This window comes from Phodopus roborovskii, unplaced genomic scaffold (genome assembly GCF_943737965.1).
Source record: "Phodopus roborovskii unplaced genomic scaffold, PHOROB, whole genome shotgun sequence".
Lineage (NCBI taxonomy): Eukaryota > Metazoa > Chordata > Mammalia > Rodentia > Cricetidae > Phodopus > Phodopus roborovskii.
Window position 1 is genome coordinate 21,064,053 of NW_026126540.1, and position 19,804 is coordinate 21,083,856.

The 19,804-nt window shown below is 41.9% G+C and overlaps 1 protein-coding gene across 1 annotated transcript; it reads left to right on the forward strand.

Annotated features, from left to right (window-relative positions):
- Positions 1 to 290: 290 nt before the first annotated feature.
- Cd5l (CD5 molecule like) lies at positions 291 to 14,059 on the forward strand. The gene is made up of 6 exons (XM_051199251.1): positions 291 to 450; positions 3,727 to 3,762; positions 9,315 to 9,638; positions 10,708 to 11,046; positions 11,559 to 11,879; positions 13,220 to 14,059. Exons 1-6 carry the CDS (start codon positions 423 to 425, stop codon positions 13,243 to 13,245), a joined length of 1,074 nt encoding a protein of 357 aa, XP_051055208.1. The 5' UTR covers positions 291 to 422; the 3' UTR covers positions 13,246 to 14,059.
- The last annotated feature ends 5,745 nt before the right edge of the window (positions 14,060 to 19,804 follow it).

The window sequence follows — 19,804 nt, forward strand, 5'->3', positions numbered from 1 at the left end:
AGACTTCACCTTTGGAGGCTAATTATGGTCTAGACTCCTAAAGAAAGAGGGCCATACTTTGTCACCTACCTTCTCTTAGGAGAGCTCACTTACACAGAGGAGAGAATGAAACCGTGACAGGTTGAAGGAGGCTTTCAGTACAATGAAGGCATGACAATAGCACACCCTTTCATCAGGATCTTAGCCACTCTCGGCCACCTCCCTTCCTCTAGACATGCTGAACTCAGCATATCTATCTCCATCATCCCTGAACTCAGCATATCTCTCTTCCACCCCCCTGGGCTCATTGGCTTTGGGTCATTTGATAAAGCTCCTGCTGCACTCAGGACAGCTCTCTTCCTTCCCCTAGCATTCAAACCAAACTGGGTGCCTGAGACCTGCATCCAATCTCACTCAGCACACCGTCTTCAGCTGCCGGGCTCATGGCTCTACTGTTCACCTTGACGCTCGGTGAGTGTCTCTGCTTCTGTTTGTCTAGACTTCAGGGCTTTCTGGAAACTTCACCAGGAGGGTAGTCTCTGATCCTAATTCAGGTATCTTTCAAGAAAGGCTTCCTATATATGGTAACTTGTTCTAAAGTTTAGAAAGCCCCTAAATACATATTTGAAGTTTGCCGTAATAGCCATACTTTTTTCTGTTTCCCTATATTTGTACAACCTTACATACATTTCCATGTACATGCATTCCCCTAAATGTACTATTACTAAGGGAGATGACTGGATGTTGGGTAGCAGTCAGATAAAGTAAGGGAGAAGTACACCTGTGGGGATTTTCTTGAGTAACTCACACTTACCCCTTGAGAGTATTGTCTTCGTAATAAAACTCCGCCCACCTCCTTTCCTCAGCTCCTTTTTAAAAAGGTGTTCGTTAAAAAAAAAAAAAAAGAAAGAAACAAGAAAGTGAAGCTGCAGAACAATCATCATCATTTGTCTATTAGTCTAGTGTCCTATGAAAAGTGTTCAATATGTTTCTCTAATTTTCCCAAGGTCAGTCTAGATCAGAGGTTCTCATTCTTTGATGTAGAACAGCTGATGGGAGATGTCATTACTCGTTACAAACAGCCCTTTCACAGGGGTCACCTATGGCCATCAAAAAACACAGATATTTACAATATGACTCATAATAATAGCAAAATTACAGATATGAAGTAGCAGCGAAGATAACTGTATGGTCACCATAACATGAGGAACTGTATTAAAGGGTGGCACCATTAGGAAGCTTGAGAACCACTGTTCTAGACATTGGATAACCTGGAATTTGGGTACAAAAAAACATGTATTTCAGCCATGATTCTTAATTGAATTTGTGGGTTACCATGCTTCTCTGAAGTTGGCTGTCTGATCTATGAAGTAAAGATGTTGCATTTTCCAGACATTTTAAAGAGGATTTTGTGCGTTGCACATATATTTAACAGAGGAAAACATTGTGTTTTTGGACAACCTTATTTTGGGACTGTTTTATTGATCTGAAGCTGGTCAATTAGTCTAGAGCAGTTGGTCAGTGAGCACTGGGGAGTCTCCTGTCTCTGCCTATCCACTGCTAGGACTACAAGCTCATGTCCTACTAGAAGCCTTTTAGTAATGTAATTAATATGTGATCTGCCACCCTAGTAAGTCACATCCATGTTTAGTGTCTTGATTACTTGAGAATATCAGCAAAGCCCATGCTGTCGTTTTAGTTCCAGACTTATATGTCCAGTGAAGGGGCCTGGCCATATCTTAAACATCTCTATATCCCAGCAGAAGCCAACAACTAGTCCTGCCTCTTGTGGATTACTGGTGAGCCCCCCCCCCAAGGCTCACCAGAAGGCCTTCACAAAGGCCTTCAGATCTCTGCCGCATGCACTTATCCCTCCTGTCAACGGTGTGCAGAAGCCCCAAGCCATTCACTTCTGCTCCCTTGTGTCCACTCACTTTCCTTCTAACGTCCTTCTGTTTTGTGTGAGAGGTTATGCAATGTATACACATAGTGTATCTGAGTCTTATGCATTGTAATACACAAGACCTCAGTCACTGACTGAAGATTAAGAATAAGAGGCTCCTCCAGGCATGGTGGCACATGTTAAGGTCCAAGCAATGTCCCCATAAAAGGCCACAAGTCACATATGCAATTAGCAAAAGCACTTTATTAATCCAACATATTGGGGTGGGTCATGGCAACAATGAGAGAGGCCGGGAAGCTCCTTTTAAGCAAGACTAGAGAAATCCCAAGGAGGGGAGGTCAGTCTGGGGGCTGATTGGTGGGTTTAAACAAATAGTTTACTGGCTGCTATAGGATTGGTTGGTGTCTTAGTAACCAGTTAGGGTCTTTTCAGCTGCAGGGTGGGAGAAACTATTTTTAGTTCTCTTAAGCTTGCACAGGCTGTGGGGCGCCCTCTGCTTGGTTGCCCCTGGGTTGCAGCTTTCCCAAGAACTGCTTGCTCAGCTCCAGCCAGTTCCAGTAAACTGATACTAAGGCCTGGTCCCTGGCAGGGGTCATCAGAAACCTGTCATGGCCCTGGTCTGACCCCCTTGCCCTCTCAGTACATACATTTAATCCCAGCACTTGGAAGACAAAGGCAGACCAGTCTCTGAGTTCAAGACCAGCCTGGTCTACAAAGTGAAGTCTAGGACAGCCAGAGCTACAAAAAAAAAAACCCTGTCTTAAAAAAAGAAAAGGAAGAAAAAAGAGAGAGAGAGAGTAAGGAAAGAAAACAGGAGAGAGAGAGAGAGAGAGAGAGAGAGAGAGAGAGAGAGAGAGAGAGAGAGAGAGAGAGAGAAAGAGAGAAAGAGAGAAGAGGTTTTGGGAAGCTATTTCTAGATAGAAGTTTTGAAGATTGATCACTGAGCTGTTTGTTTGAAACTCTATATCGGTCCAAAGACACTTTTGTTCTTTCAGAAAAATCCTATGGCATATGTGGTGGGCAAATTACATAATTGAAAATGCTTAGCTTCAAGGGCAGCTGAGTGTTACGGGGTTTCACGGTGTGAAGAAGGTGACAGAATGTCCAACCACACACAATTCATGTAGGGGGAAAATCACTCATATTCCAAAGATATGCTGGGTATAAAGAGTTGCTCCTGGCCCATTCATTGATCTAAGTTAAGTTTAGATGAACCACAGTTTACAAGCTGCAAATGACTTTAACACCGTTAAATGGAGAAGGAAAATAAAAATAAAAAAATCATTTCACAATGCATAAAAATGACCTGAAATTTAAAATGATGTCCATAAGCAAAGGTCCCCAATGTTAATCTGCATTGCGGGGCAAAGCTGAGTAGTTGTAACTGAGCATGCAGACTCCAAAATCAAAAATCCTTGCTACTGGCTCCATACAAAGGAGTTTGCCTCCTCCCATCTAAATGAGCACCAGTGAACATAGCCAATCATTTCTCACTGCCTTGCCCATGGTATCTTTGCCTTCTGCACCAGTGACTGCTTGGTGGCTTCCAGTGCTCTTTTCTGTGGACCAAAACACTACATCACCACACTCCTACTTGAGGCAGCCACAGTTAATCAGAGTAAATGACAGTAGCATGGCCCGGCCCGACAGGCAAAGGACACCTAAGTCAGTTAATTCACTAGAACTGGCCTCGATGGCTCCCATGGTGTCCTTTGAGGCTGGTGTCAGGAGAAGAAGGCCATGACAGGGCTGCCCTTGGAGCAAGGGCCTTCTAAACATGGGTAATCTGAACAAAGACTTGGAAATCAACTCTCTGATCTTACCTTTTTACTTACTTTCCTCAGCCATCTCAGCCATTTACATTGGATCCTGCCTCTCAGGTAAGGATTTTTTTTTTTTTCTGTCTGAGATTTTTGGTTTGGTTTGGTTTGGTTTGGTTTGGTTTGTCTGTTGAGTTCTCAAGAGAGAAGTTCTACATTTAGGACTGAAAAAAAATCTGTAGATTCCTGGGCTGTGAAGAGATTCAAACCAAGCCAACCAACCATCCTTTCTTGTCTGCACCAACCCATCGGCCTTGTGTGGATGGATTTCCACCTCCAGAGTCTAAATGGGTTTAGGAGGACTTTCTTGCCAAGGGTTTTCTGTGGATGTTCATGCAACCTCCGAACAGGACAGATACATCCTCACACCAGACCCTTTTGTGGCCTTGCCCAGGAGAGAGAGATTCCTTTTCTCCTTCTGGGTCCTGCAGTTCACGCTTGCTTCAGCCTGATTGGCAGCTTTGAAGTATGTGTGCTTCCCCTGTGCAGTGTGTGGCTCGACCAGCAAAAGGGAGACTGGAGTTCAGCCCTCACTAGCTGCCCCCTGACGGAGCCTGTATAGTGGTTAGAGTGTCCAGGGCTGAGAAGGGGAAGTGGAAGCGGAGGAACCACAGACTATGCTCTCAGTTTCTCTTCCACTACCCCTCCACACTCTCTTTTGCTGGAGATCGGAATGCAAAGCTAGCCACACTAGTTAACCATAGAAGCCAGCCAGCGGTGGCACAACCTTTAATCCCAGCACTTGGGAGTCAGAGGCAGACAGAGCTCTCTTAGTTCAAGGCTACCCTGAGATACACAAAACTGATCCATTCTGAAAGAGAAACAGAGCTCACACAAATGTGATCCCACCAGTTGGGATCAACTCCTTTAATCCCAGTGCTAGAGAGGAATGCAAAGCAGAAGAGACAGGTGCTCAGGGCAGTCTGAGCAGTCTGGAAATACAATCTGAGGACAGGCTAGCCCTTTCGGTCTGAACATTGGTGGAAGTGAGAACTCTCTGTGGTTGACCACCTTACTTCTCTGGTCTTCAGCTTTAACCTCAGCATCTGTTTTTATTATTTGTGCTACATCATACATTATTATAGTGAGACCCTCTGCCACATAGGTGCCACCTGATGTGTTGGGGTCCTGGTCCTGGATTCCTGTACAGGTGCTGACATCTACCTGCTCTCTTTGCATTCTCCTCACACCAAGGATTAACTCCGGTCTGTGTGTGTGTGTGTGTGTGTGTGTGTGTGTGTGTGTGTGTGCTCTGCTAGAACACCCCCCCAAGAGTTCAGTTTCCCTCTCTGCCCCTCCCCTCAAGCTGAATTTCCTCAAGTTGATGATCACCAGTCAATTCTTTTCTATTTGTCCTTCATGATCTCTTGGCTTACGTCATCTATTTTGGAAACTGCTCTCTACACTTCTACTCCATTAAAAAAATTGTTAGAACAAGAATTTTACTATCCAAAATGAAGTAAGTTAGCCCACACATGATCCTGATAGCACGTTTTTCCTGATCTACAAGATAATGCCAACCCAGACTCTAATCTTAGATCCAATGACCCAAAAATTACCTACACGTGACTCTCTTGATTTAAATCTGTTCCAACACACACAAACTTGAAACTCAAATGCACAATGGGAACTTTCTTAGTTTTTTTTTTTTTTGACAATTCCATACATGTGAACAATGTACCTTGAAAATAGCCATTCTCAACTTCTCCCTCCTACTTCCCAGACACCCTCAACATCCCTCTTCTTCCTTCATGCCCTCTACTTAGAACAGAAACAAACAAACAAAAGTCAAAGCCGCACTGAGTTCATTCGTTGCTGCCTATTAGACTCCTCAGAATGTACGGAGGCTGCTAAATTCCTCCCTCTTTCCTTGGCCTCTAGTCAAACCATCAGGGCTTAAGCCTTTGAAGCTCTGACTCTTCCCTTACCAATTTCTTGGGAGCTAGGTTTTTTACAGGGATGATGCTGTAGGAAACAGCATGGGAGGGAAAGAGAAAGGAGGAGGAGGGTGTAGAAGAGGAAGGGGAATGTGGAGGAAAGCAGGAGAGGTGAGGGGAGAGCAGAAAGAAGAAAAGTATCCCCACTATCTCAATCTGGCTACCACAAGAGAAAATCACGAAATGCCAGAGCCCAGCTCCACAGGACAGATGTGTGAAGTCTGTGAGAAATGAGGAGTCTGATCACTGGTTGTCTTCCAAACTGATGGCCCCGACTAACTCAGGCTGTCTTTATTCATCCAAGTCCTAATGCATTCAAGTATGAGTAGTTTCAAATAATTTCTCTTTAATCATTTTACAAGACTCTTTAACATTTTAGTTTCTCTTCTTTCCCACTCCCTGGATGCCATTGACCTTTATCTCATGTCATTATATAGCAAACCAAATATTTTGTATCTACCTGGGTACATCTTATTCATATTGTGCCCTAGCCAGGAGCAAACATGTGGTTACAAAGTAAGAAATTTAAACCCTGTGATTAGTTCTTAACAATATGAAATCAGTTGAGTATATTGGATGCCTAGAGTATCATTATCATTTTTCAGGTGTATACCAGTTTCTGAGTAATCTGTGTGTCACTATTATTATATAGATTGCAGTCATAATCTTATTCTTTATAAGTTCTCATAATAGTAATGATTAATATCAAACTCTTTAAACTTCCATCCTTCTTGACAATTTCTGCACATGTTTTTCTTTTACGAGAACTGGGAGTTTAGAGTCCTTTGTTGATACTTTGATATTTAAAAAGTCTAAGTCGTGTCCTGGTGCCAGACAGATGTCTGACATTTCATGTCCTATATCTTTTTCCTTCTATGTTCCTATAAGGTTTTTGATGCCATCTTTTAAGAAAGTGTTTTCTTGATTCTTAAGTTCTTTGGAGTATATCTTTCTCTTTTTGGAATTAAATAAGCAATAATCATTAACCTTAGTGAGTTCCTCCTGCTTATTCAGAATGACTACAGAGGCAGCCAGAGGCAACAGGAGAAACTGGTTTCTGTAGCATATCAGAAATTTTTCTGTAGAGGCTTTTGTTCCCAGTAAACTCAGACCTAATTATGACTAGCAAAACAAAACTAAAAATTATCATAGGATTAAGCAAGAAAAAGTTAGAGAAGCCTGAAGCACATGAGCTCCTTAAAATAAATACAGGAGTTTACAGTATTGTTTCCATAGGTCCTTGCCTATTGCAGAATAATAAGGACGGGGAAAGCAGGCTGAAGAGATGATGTTTATTCCAGAGAAATAACTTACAACAGAGACAGACGAACACCAACAGGTTCCCATCCCAAGGATGCCTCCAGATGTTCTCTGTCTCCATCCAGCAAGTGAGAGAGCGCTTCAGGGTCCCCTCCCTCAGACCTAGTTCCCCCAGGTCATGTCCACACCTGTTCCCACCCCCAATGGGCATGGCCAGTGCAACAGGTATGGACAGAGTGAATATCTCACTACAATTCTCCTTTTAGTCTAAAGAAAAGATTTAGGCTTGATACAAAACTATATACAAAAACAGTGAATAACAAGTATGTTAAGAAAAGGAAAATAAAAAACATACAAACTTAAGACCTACATATCTAGTCCTAGGGTGAAGGCATAACAGAGTTTACAATAGAGTTGTCCTAAGCTGGAAAGCTTAAGCCTAGTACCTAATATACCTAACTAGGAAGAGAAAATAATAATTGTGATAGTCTAATCTTCAATCTCATCAAGACCTGAGAAGGAAGATAACGATACTAGGGTAGGTGGGAAGTGTGGATGGGCAACTTCCAAATGGTGCAGTGAGGACAGAACAGCAGGCTACCTGGACAGTCACCCAGAGTCTCACAGCAACGTTGGTGCAACCAGTTTTGGTTAATGCCTAGAGTGTCTGACAGAACACTACAGAAGTAGGGAGGTAGAAAGGTTGTCTTACCCTGACTTGGCAAGGTTCAGCAGTCTTCTGTGTTTGTCTCCTGCAAGCACAGTAGGACAGCACATCCAAATCAGTGGTCGCGGTGGGGGCAGTTCTTTACCCAAGAGGCCATTCATTAGCCAAGGAGACTCTGGAAGGAACGACATCAGTGCCCAACATATTTTTGGGAAATGTGCAGTGCTGTCAGGAGCAATAGTGTCTCATGTCAACGGAGTACTAATATTAAAACATTTAAATGCCAAGTTCTGTAGGTCTGTGAAGTGTTTGAAGATTAAGCGTCTATGTTTGACTAATTTCATAGGTATAGGAAACATGGGTGAAGATAATCTGTAATACTCAGGAACAGAGCTATAAACTGGTTGAAACTTCCCTGGATAAAGCAGGGACAAATACTTAAGCAATATACCTATGTACATATAACATGTACATCTCTAAAACAGAGATAGAGTAGAAATGTCTTGACCAGAGGTAGAGCTGTATAATGTAGCATGATGAAATGTCCTAAATTGTATCAATATACAAAATGTCTTGAACATAAGTAAAAGTATACATACAGAGGGACAGGGCTGTAGTGGAGTGACTGACGCTAAACTACAGCGCAAACTTGCAGCAGCTGCAGGAGCAGTAGCGCAGTTATCTGCACTGCTGGAGCCACTTGAGGGAGGATAAGTCTCGGGGCACACCGCATAGTGCCCACAGCGGCTTTGGGGGGTGGCTGCCCAGAGCACTGTGCACAGTAGCTCGGGTGGCATCAGAGGCTCGGGGAAGGAAGCTCGGACTCGCAGCAGCTGCAGCCCTCAAGTCGACGCAGAAGCCTGTGAGCACTTAGAGCATGGAACTGCAGAACATGGGGGCAGTGGAGTGTTGGTCAGGGAATGAAGCAGCACGGCCGGTGTGCCACCACCTGGGTGAGACCTGATCCCCCAGATCCGTGGAAATCTAAACCCCACTTCTGACACCAGATAGCATGGAATAATAAGGATCGGAAAAACCGGTTAGGCTGAATAGATGTTTATATAACTTACGACAGAGACAGATGAACGCCAGCAGGTTCCAGTCCCAAGGATGCCTCCAGATGCTCCCTGTCTCTGTCCAGCAAGCAAGAGAGCCCTCCAGGGTCCCCTCCCTCAGACCTAGTTCCCCCAGGTCATGTCTGCGCCTGACCCCACCCCCAGTGGGCGTGATCAGTGCAATAGGTGCGGACAGAGTGAATATCTCACTACACTTGCCAAATGGATGGGGTTCTACAAAGGGCTTTGCCTTCTAAGAGCTCCATTTGTAATATTCATGCACCATTCCCAGGGGTGACAGTGTGGCTTCTGCCAATGAAAAATAGAAGAATCACAAAAATATCGTCTTTACCCTTTTGTTCTGGGCTGGGGCCCATAGTGATGAGGAAACACATTTACGGATCCTCTCATTCTGATCACTAGAGGGTCTAAAATCTCTGCCAAGTCTTCAGCCAGCTTCTTTGTCTCGATCATCAGCCTAATAAGGATATCAGTATATCTGCATCTTGAAATGGCATCTCTTGGTTGAGTACCATTAAGATCATAAACATATCCTGAAGTTCCTTTACCTCTCCTATCCTGACTCCAGTTTCTCCATGCTGCCTGTCAAAGGTGTGGGCCCCACAGTGACTGCATATACTCCAAGCACACCCTTGCTTCTCTGAGGCCTCCTAATATCTCATCTCTTTGCAGAGGCTCCACCCAAAGTGCGGCTAGTACGAGGTCCTCACCGCTGCGAAGGGCGAGTGGAGGTAGAACGAAATGGCCAGTGGGGGACTGTGTGTGATGATGACTGGGACCTGAATGATGTGGCTGTGGTATGCCGGGAGCTGAATTGTGGAGCAGCCAAAAAAACCCCAAGTGGTACATTATATAAGCCAGCAGCGCCCACAAAGCAAAAAGTTCTTATTCAAAGCGTCAGCTGCAGTGGGATGGAAGACACGCTGACTGAATGTGAGCAAGATGAGGAAGTTTTTGATTGCCTACATGAAGAAGATGCCGGGGCACAGTGTGAGAGTAAGTATAGGGTACTCAAGGACCATCTTCCTGTAGCCCATAGCCCGTGTGACCATTCTGTTAGTCTTTATTTCCTCATGGACTGTCACACAGTGCTGCAGTGAATGATGGCAACATCATCCTTTACATTGCACACTTTCTTGACTGTGAGAGGGACTTGGATAAAATAATACCCACAATTATTATCCTTATTGCTTCTTTCTTAGTTTCCACTTAGCTATGAGGTCTGATTTCTCTTATTCACACAAATGCAAACAGATCCATCACCACTGAACATTTATTCAGTGCCTGTGTCTGGAGCTGGGGCAGAGTTATGGGAGAGCACATGGGAAATCATATGTGCTCTTGTGAACATTTCAATTCTCAGGTTGTCTGTTGGCTTAGTTGGAGAGACAGGAGGTGCTGGTAGGAAGCCAAAGCAATCTCAGAGGCAGATGAACACAGACATACAAATGTACAACCAGTGCACTTACGGGGCTAAATGGACACAATGTAGCGTGTTCATTCACTGTTCTGTGTAATCAGCATCCTATGAATGAACAGTTTTGTGTGCTTTCTCCAGAGACTGTGACATCACTGCAAGGCTGGCTCCGCCCCTTCTTTTTGTCTCCTTTTTGAAGGATTTATCATTTTAAAAAAGGTGAACCCCTCCCCCCCGTGTTAAGGTCTCCTATTTTTTAAGAAAGTCGGGGTTTGGAAGCATTAGTCTGGAATACTTGATTTATTCCAACATCAAGCCAAAATATTTTGACATTTCATGTTAATACGTGTATTTATTAATATTTAAATCTACATATTAATATAATTTTAGCTGCCTCTTGTGAGGAGCAGTAAGAAATTGAATATGGAAATAATATGAGGAACTAAAACGCTATAGAAATGATTATGATTTACCTAGGGACTGAGCAACCATCACTTCATTCCCTTGCCACCATCCATTACGGAGTGCTTACTACTCTAGTAGTCTTGTGCTGACGGCCAAGAACTGAGCCGTGTGTCATCGGACTCCCTTCTCTGAGACGACCTTGTTCTGGCATGGAACAGACACTGTTCCTCCCTTTCTTTCCAGACCCAGACAATGATGTCCCTTTCACCCCGGAGAATGTGCGACTGGTGGATGGCCCAGGGCACTGCCAGGGCCGAGTGGAGGTGTTACACCAGGGGCAGTGGAGCAGTGTGTGCAAAGCAGGCTGGAACTTGCGGGCCTCGAAGGTGGCTTGCAGGCAGCTGGGATGTGGGCGGGCACTACTGACCCACAGAGGCTGCAACAAGATGGCTCAGGGCAAAGGACCCATCTGGATGAGCCAGATGTCATGTTCTGGACAAGAAGCAACCCTCAGGGACTGCCCTTTTAAGCCCTTGGAGAACAACTGTACCCACAGTGAGGACGCATGGATGGAATGCGAAGGTAAGGGAAGATAATGACCCTGCATCCAGAGATGAGGTCTATTCACTTACGTGGAAATCCGGGAAAACGATATTTGCAAAACCGCTCATTCACTAAAAGGCAAGTGTGTAGGTTGGCCAATTCTCTTAAGGATAATTCCCTTTGTAGAGGAAAACAAAAATTGTGCATTGCAGAATCATACTATGAATAACGATACTAAATGCTGTAACTAGGGTATGTCTGCTGAGCTCTTTGGTTTGTAACAACCACTAGAAATTCCTTTATACATATTATGCACCTATAAATAATATGCATTAATGAATACAGTATATATGTGTGTGAAAATATTCTAGTTAGAGAAACAGACCTGGACACAGGATTTGAAAATGGTAAGAGACTTAGGGAAGGAGAACCACATAAAGAGTTTCAAACTTACTTGTAGGGTTTTGGTAACCATGCACATAATCTTATTTTTTTCTCTCTCTCTTTTCCTTTCATCTCTTATGCTATCACCTCCCTCCTTCAACCTGCAGATCCCTTTGAGTTGAAGCTAGTAGGAGGAGACAGCCCCTGCTCTGGGAGGTTGGAGGTGCTACACAAGGGTACATGGGGCTCTGTCTGTGACGATGGCTGGGGAGAGAAGGAAGACCAAGTGGTATGCAAGCAGCTGGGCTGTGGGATGTCCCTCTTTGCCTCCTTCAAAGCCAGAAAAAGCTATGGACCCGGGGCTGGCCGCATCTGGCTGGATGATGTTGTATGTTCGGGGGAAGAGCAGTCCCTGGAGTCCTGCCGGCACAGGCTGTGGGGGTATCATGACTGTACCCACAAGGAAGATGTGGCAGTAATATGCTCAGGTAAGCCTACTGACCTACTAAGGTTGCACTTCCAAGAGACGAAGGAGGAAGACAGGCAGCCGCCCTCTAGTGGTCAGGGTAATTCCACCAGGGCTGTATGTGCACTATAGTTTATCTGTGCCTCCAGGGTAGAGACCAAGGCTTCTAGAAGTAGTTTTGTTTTCTTTGGAGTGAGAGAGGAGTTGGGGATGGGCAAGGATATGTATTTTAAAAATACAATTATGAAACTTAAGAATAAGAGGAGATGATCAATGTCTTTATGTTAAGCATGAAAAAAGTAAGTCAAGAAAACAGTTTTCCAAACCACAAAAACAGCTTTTAAATCCTACATCAGAACTACATTAATTAGTCTTCGCTTTCGGTCCCAGGTTAGTTCTATGAGGTGACCCCAGTCTTCAAGTCCTAAATTTGAGCTAACTGTAAAAGGTGTCTTGACCTCACTCTGCTAAGCTTCCTAACCCTTATTTCCAGTGTGTATGTGGGAGCACCAGGTGGCTGTCAGGGAGTTTTTGTTTGTTTTTTGAGAATGTCTGTGTCTTGCAAAAGGCTATAGGATCCCAGCTCTAACTATTGGCCTCCTGGCAGGAGCCAAGGAAAGGAAGTTCAAGTGCAATCCCTGACTCTAGCTCAAGGGCTGAAATCCAGCTATGGAATTAGGATGGAGAGGTGATGGTGTGGAACTCTTTGCTTTAAGTAACTAACTCTAAAGTGAGCTGATCACTGATTTTAATCAAGAAAGTCTGGGGGAACAGTTAATGCCCAGAAAACATTGAACTATGTACTCTCTGAAAATTGCTTTACTCTGACATTCAGACAAAAAGACTCTTGTCCCATTTACCTCAAAAATATTTGGGAGTGTATAAGGATAATCAACCATCTTTTTCTCTGAATCTTGTATCCATGGATTCAGAACTATCTGAAAAACAAAGCTACACCTGTAATGAAAACCCAGACTTACCTTATTGTATTGCATTCAGTGTTATAAGTAATCTAGAAATGATTTAAAGCACATAAAAGGATGCACTTAGGTTGTATGCAAACTTTTGTATACTTTATGGGAGACTTCTGCACCTGTGGATTTTGGCATCCTTGGGGAGGCTGGCACCAATTGTCTGTCACTGCAGAAGGCCTGAACTGTTTGTGACTCACAAGAGACATAACTGTTGTACCTTTGGAGCACAGCTCCAGTTTGTGACCTCTCTCCTATCATTGCGGGATACATGTGTGGGTTAACCTTTTCCTGTTCTAGCCCTTGATCCTCTTTCCTAGGCCATTTTAGCTTGAGGGGAACGAATGTTTCCAGACCTGTTATCACCCTTGATGCATTTTCCTCTTTACAGAAAATATCCCGGACCTTGATGTGTAATCTGGATCCCTTCCTGACCTGGATCCCTGCTGCTTGTTCAGTTAGGCCCTGATTCTCCAAGCGGTTATAACTGGCCATGGATGTTAGCCACTTTTCCCTGAGTCTGAACAACGTGCTCCTAACTATCACAGGGGTACACTCCTCCACAATCATCTCAAGATACAAGCAGCTGTGTTCCCTTGCTGAAGAAGTGTTTCCAGTTGCCCTATGCCTTACTTTCTTTTCCCAGACTACCTACAACTCCTGGGCCTCACATGTGACCTGTTGTACAGGCCATGATTAAGGCACAACCCGTCTGTAACCAACGTTGAGGATGTGGCAGCAAAAGGAGGTCTTGAAAGGGAATATGAGTGGACGGTACTTTAGAGATGGGGAGAGAACAGACTTTTCCGAATGCTTTTAAAATTGTATAGCAAGTAAAGTGATCATAATAATAATATTTCACTACTCTGCTATCTCTCAGAGAAAGTAGCAGAATGGTTTCCGTAGCCCTCAAATGTTGAGTTCTAGATGTCTACCCAAACCCATATGTTTGAAGTTTGGCGTCTGATGCAGCAGTATTCTGAGGGATCTGACTGCACCACCACGTGATACTGATCCCTGGGCCCTTATGAGCGGATTAATCACTGGTGAATCCCACTGGGAGGTGGTAGAAGCTTCAGGAGTTGGGATCTAGTTGGAGAAAGATGGCCGCTGGGATGTACATTTGGAAGGGGATATTTTCTTCACAGCTGATCCCCTTCCCTTGTTCAAGGACTGACTCTATATCTTAGATATTGTGAATTATACTTCAATAAACATGAGTATGCAAGTATTTCTTGATATGCTGATTTTATTTTCTTGGTGTTGCATTTTTAAATATGTATGGCCATCTCATACTCATGAAGATATCTTCACAAACTCTTTGAGCAGTACAGTCCTGTGTTCCTAGGTCCTGTAGGTAGCTCCAGCTGTCCTGAGGGTTAATTAGCACTTTCCAGGGGTTGGAAATTGTGACACAAAGTAGATTGGCTTCTCCAGGTAAGTGTATTTCTAACAAGTTATTTTGAACCTAGGAGTGGACATTTCGCACATATGACAAAGAACAGAAAATCAAAAGAAACCCTTCTGTGGAGACATGCAGGCAATTACAAAAGACATGCATGGACAGAAACACATGAGACCAAATCTGGGATCCAGTGGCATTCCTGACTTTATGTAACAAACTGGTCAGTAATTTAAAAAAAAAAAATAACTGAGTTGTCTGGTATTGGTTTTAGTACTTCTAACCAAGAACCCCAAGCAGTTTACTCATTTCAGATTAATGAAATGATGATCCATGCACATTCGCTGAGGTTGACCAGATAAGCCAGTTGTTAGTAAGGCAGATATTGCATTACATTTATACAACCAAATTCACAGATACAATAGCATGAGGACACGTGCCTATAACAGGAGTACCACTCCAAGACATTGACCACTAGTGCCCTGGTTTGCCTGCTGAATGCTTAAAAACTAACATTCACAGATACAAGAAAATGTAACTGATGGGAGATGTCATTCTGTAAATATGTTTCTCATACTGGTTAATGAATAAAGCACTGTTGGCCAATAGGAAAGCAAGATAGGTGGGACTAGGAAACAAGGAGGAGAGAGGAAGTAGTAAGGAGTCAACATGGAGAGACTGAGGAGACCAGAGGCCGGCCCCACTCCCCAGTAAGATGAGACCACATGGAACTACTTAGATTAATAGAAATGGGTTAATACTTAAGACAGAGCTAGCCAATAAGAAACTAGTGCCTGGCCAACAGAATTATATCTATTACAGCATCTCTGTGTGTTATTTGGGGCTGACATGGCGGTGGGACCGGCAGAGGAAAAACTACTCCTTACATGTAACAGTATTTGCTTTTTTGTGTGGGGGTGGGTTGGGTTACATTACTCAGGATGAGTTTCCTAGCTTCATCCATTTTCTGCTAAACTTATATTTTTAATACATGAATAATATTCCATTGTGTGTTTGTACCACAGTTTTATTATTCATCAGTTGATGGATGTCCACACTGCTAAGAGTTTCTGGCTATTTTAAATAGAATAGCAGTGAACGTGGTGATCAAGTATCTCTACAGAAGTATGTAGAGTCCTTTGGGTGTAGCTGGATCTTAAGCTAGATCTCTTACCAATTTCCTGAGCAAACACCAAACTGATCTCCACAATGACAGCAACTGTACAAGTTTGCACTCCTACTAGCAATGGATAAGTGTTCTCTTTTCCCCATAGCCTCACCAGTACGGGTTGCCTTTTGTTTTCTTGATCTTGACCATTCTGGTTTATATAAGATGAAATTTTGAAGTAGTTTTTATTTGCATATACCGGGTGACTAAGGGTGGGGAACATTTCTTTAGGTATTTATCAGCCATTTGTGTTCAACCTTTGAGAGCTCTGCTAAGTTCTGTGCCCCATTTTTTTTAAACTGGCTTGTTTGACTTCTTTATTCCAAGTATTTTTAGTTCTTTATACATTTCATATACTAACCCTCTACTGGGTGTCTAATTGGTGAAGATCTTTACCATCCTGTGGCCTGCAGCTTTGTCTGAACAATGATGTCCTTTGCCATATAAAAGTTTAACTTCATGAGGTCCCATCTATTAATTGTTGATCTTATGAAGGGGTGTTGGATTTTTGTCAAAGGTCTCTTCTGCATCTAATGAGATGATCATGCAGTTTTTTGTTATTCTGTCTCTTTATATGGTGGGTTACATTTATTGATTTAATATGTTGAACCATGACTTAACTGCATGTCTGAGATGAAACCTACTTGATCATGGTAGATCTTTTTAATGTGCTCTTAGATAAAGTTTGCAAGAATTATATTGAAAATTTTTATATCTGTTCATATGGGATAGTGATCTATAATTTCTTTTTTTGTGGGTGGGTCTTTGTGTGCTTCAGGTATCAAGGTAACTGTGGCCTCATAAAAAAGAATTAGGAAATGTTCCTTCAGTTTCTGTTTTGTGGAATATTTTTAGGAGTCAATTCTTCTGTGAAGGTCTGGTAGAATTCTGCACTGAATCCATCTGGTCCAAGGCTTCATTATTTTTATATTTGAATTTTTTAAATTACTGATTCTGTTTCACTAGTGTTATTGATGTTTTTAAGTTATTTATCTGATCTTTATTTAACTTTATATCAAGGAAGTCATTCATTTCTTTTAGGTTTCCAGTTTGGTGGAATACAGATTTTTAAAGTATGTCCTCGTGATTCTTTGGATTTCCTCAGTGTCTGCTGTCATGCATGCCTTTTCATCTCTAATTTTATTAATTTGGATCTCCTCTCCCTGACTGTTAATTAATTTGGCTAAGAATTTGTCAGTCTTATTGATTTTCTCAAAGAACCAACTCTTTGTTGATTTTTTGTATTGTTTTTGTTTGTTTGTTTGCTTCTATTGTACCAATTTCAGCCCTGAGTTTGTGTGTGTGTGTGTGTGTGTGTGTGTGTGTGTGTGTGTGTGTGTGTGTTATTTTGTGGTGTTATTTCTTCTCCTTTGTTCTAGTGCTTTCAGGTGTACTATTAAGTTACTAGCATGAGATCTCTCCAATTTTTATTGTTTATGTAGACACTTAGTGCTATGAACTTGCCTCTTAGAACGGCCTTCATTATGTCCAATAGGCTTGGGTGTGTTGTTGTCATTTTCATTCAGTTCTAAGGCTTTTACTTTCTTTCTTGGTCTTGACCCATTTTTCACTCAGTAGTAAGTTACTCTGTTTCCTAGCCTCTGTAAGCTTGTTACTCTGTTTCCAAGCCTCTGTTGTAGTTGATAGTCATGGTGGTGGGAGTGGATACAGGGTGTTATTTCAATGTTCTTGTATCTATTGAGATTTGCTTTGTGTGTAATTATGGGGTCAATTTTGGGAAAAGTTCCATGAGGTACTGAGAAGATGGTGTATTATTTTATGTTTGGGTGAAATATTCTGTAAATATCTGCTAGGTCCATTTTATTTATGACATTAACTCCAGAATTTCTCTGTTTAGTTTTGTTTTTTTTTTTTTTTTTTTTTTTTTTTGGATGACCTGTCTATTTGTGTGGGGGTTATTATTTAAGCTAGAGTAGTGCTTCTTTTATGCATTAGTGCATAATAAATGTTTAGAATTTCTGTTTCCTCATGGTGGAGTTTCTCTTTGATGAGTATGTACTGTCCTTCCTATCTCTTCTGATTAGTTTTGGTTTGAAATCTTTTTTTTTTTTTTTTCAGATATTAAAATGGCTCCATCTGCTTGCTTCTTGGGTCTATTTTCTTGAAATACCTTTTCCCATCCTTTTACTCTGAAGTGATTCTGTTCTTAATAGTAAAGTGTGTTTCTTGGAAGCAGCATATAGATGGATCCTGTTTTCTTATCAAATCTTTTTTGCATGTGTCTTTTTATTGGAGAATTTAGTTTATTAATACTGAGAGTTATCAAAGAGTGGTGTTTAATGCTTCCTGATAATTTGTTGTTATTGTGTGGACTCCTCCCATCCTTTGATTTTTCTGGTCTGAATTATTTATTCCTTGTGTTTTCTTGAGTACGGTCAACCTCTTCAGGCTGTACCTTTCCTTCTGGTGCCTTCTATAGTGCTGGATTAGTAGACAGATCTTGTGTAGAGTTGGTTTTATCTTGGAATATTTTTTTCCCCAATCAATTATGACTGATAGTTTTCCTGTGTATAATAGTTTGGGCTTGCAGCCATGGTCTCTCAGAACTAGTAGAACAACCTGTTCAAGACCTTCTGGGTTTCAGAGTCCCTACTGAGAAATGAGGTGCTATTCTAATGTGCCTGCCTTTATATGGTATTTGGTCTTTTTTCCTTGAAGCTTTTTATATCCTTTCTTCATTCTTTTCATCTAGTGGTTTATTATGTGTTATGAGAAATTTCTCTGTGTTTCTTCAACTCTGATAAGCACATCCTTCTTTACTTTGTGCATTGTTTTCGTCTATGCTTTTTTAAAAAATGTTTTCTGTTTCTCTGACTCAAGTTTTCCCTCCTTCTTCTAGCCTCATTTTTCATAAATTTGACCCTTTTATAGTATCTCTGTTTTCCCAGATGTTTTGTTTCTGTTTGTTTCTGGATCTTTCTTTCTTTCTTTTACTTATTTATTTATTATTATTTTTGATTTAACATTTTCTTTGATCATTTCTTCTACCTTTCTTCAGCACCTGAGATTCTCTCTTGCATGTATTGTACTCTGTTGGTGAAACTTACCTCTGAAGTTGTTGTTCAGCATCCTAAAATTTTCAATTCCAGTGTTATTTCAGTTTGAGCTTTATTTTGTATGTGTGATTCTATTTCTTTGTTAAATCCCACTTTCCTGTCTTTGTTTTCCCTATTTCTTTCAACTCTGAGTTTTCACAGGCTTCGTTAAGAGACTTTATTAAAATCCTCTCTAAGGTCTTCAGACATATTCATAATTGTTAGTTTGAAGTCCATGTCTTGTGATTTGGCTGTATGGCATTATTCATGGCCTACTGTAAACAGGGTTACTGGTTTTGGCATACGGTTTTACTGTCTTAGCTGTTCATGTTTGGGTTTTCATGCCGGAATCTAGGAAACTGGAGTTATAAGCATGGAGGTGATTTTAGGTGTTGATATCTGGTCTTGTCTTTGTTGGTAAGTTTCTATATTTTGATTGCTGTAGCCCTCACTGGAGCCTAAGATGATGTGGTGTCTGTGGTTCTGAAGTTCAGTGTATACCAGAGAACCATAAGATGAGCTAGGAGAAAAGGCTAAAAAGAGCTACAGGAATGAGCTAGGCAGATCCAGTTCTCCCCAAGAGGTAAGGTCCTCAGAGATTTGGAGTATGGTGGGAACAAGGGCTTATGCAAGCAGGCTGCAGTGGGACAAAGAATATGTCTGGAGAGACAGGGATAAAGGGCTAGGGTGCCTTGGGTCTGCACCTAAGGCAGAATCTGAAGTGAATGGATGGAGTTTGAATGGGAGGAAGGGCCCCTCTGAGTCGACTGCTGCAGAGCGAGTGTGAGATGACGGAGACAAGAAGGATAGTGAAATTTGCTTCTGTGGGTCTCAGCCTTGTATGGCGACTGGGAACACCTGGTAGCAAGTGTGTCTAGCTATCTGTGGCTGACACAAAGAATGGAGATGGGCTAAAGAGAAGTCTGAGAAGGGCCACCAAAAAGAGCTAGGCCGAGTCTGCACCTAGAGACAGGTTCTCTTTTGTAATTTCTTAGTGCTGTCAGGCCAATTCTTGGTCAGGAAGTAGAGTTTTTAAATTATTTAAATTACATATTATAATGTCATTTTTATTTAATGGTAATGTGATGTTTTTAACTAAACTTAAAACTAACATTAACACATATATTTGATACGACATCCTAACTGGATGAAGGACCAAGTCATCTCTGCCTTAAACATCTTATGCCAAACAATAAATGAAAAAGGAATTTAGAAATGGAGGTGATGAAAATGTCATTGGGGAAAGAGAAAAATGAGTGGGAAGGTAGTAGTACTCCACTCTAAATAAAGAGTATACAAGAAAAAAGTTACAGACACCATAATCAAAGATTACTTTGAGAAACAATAAAT

What these genes read in the sequence shown, in the direction of transcription:
- Cd5l (XM_051199251.1), top strand. Translation starts at nt 423, where the DNA reads ATGGCTCTACTGTTCACCTTGACGCTCG. An exon ending in CATTGGATCCTGCCTCTCAG is followed by an intron (nt 3,763 to 9,314) that starts GTAAGGATTTTT and finishes ATCTCTTTGCAG; the next exon opens with AGGCTCCACCCAAAGTGCGG. An exon ending in TGTGGCAGTAATATGCTCAG is followed by an intron (nt 11,880 to 13,219) that starts GTAAGCCTACTG and finishes TCCTCTTTACAG; the next exon opens with AAAATATCCCGGACCTTGAT.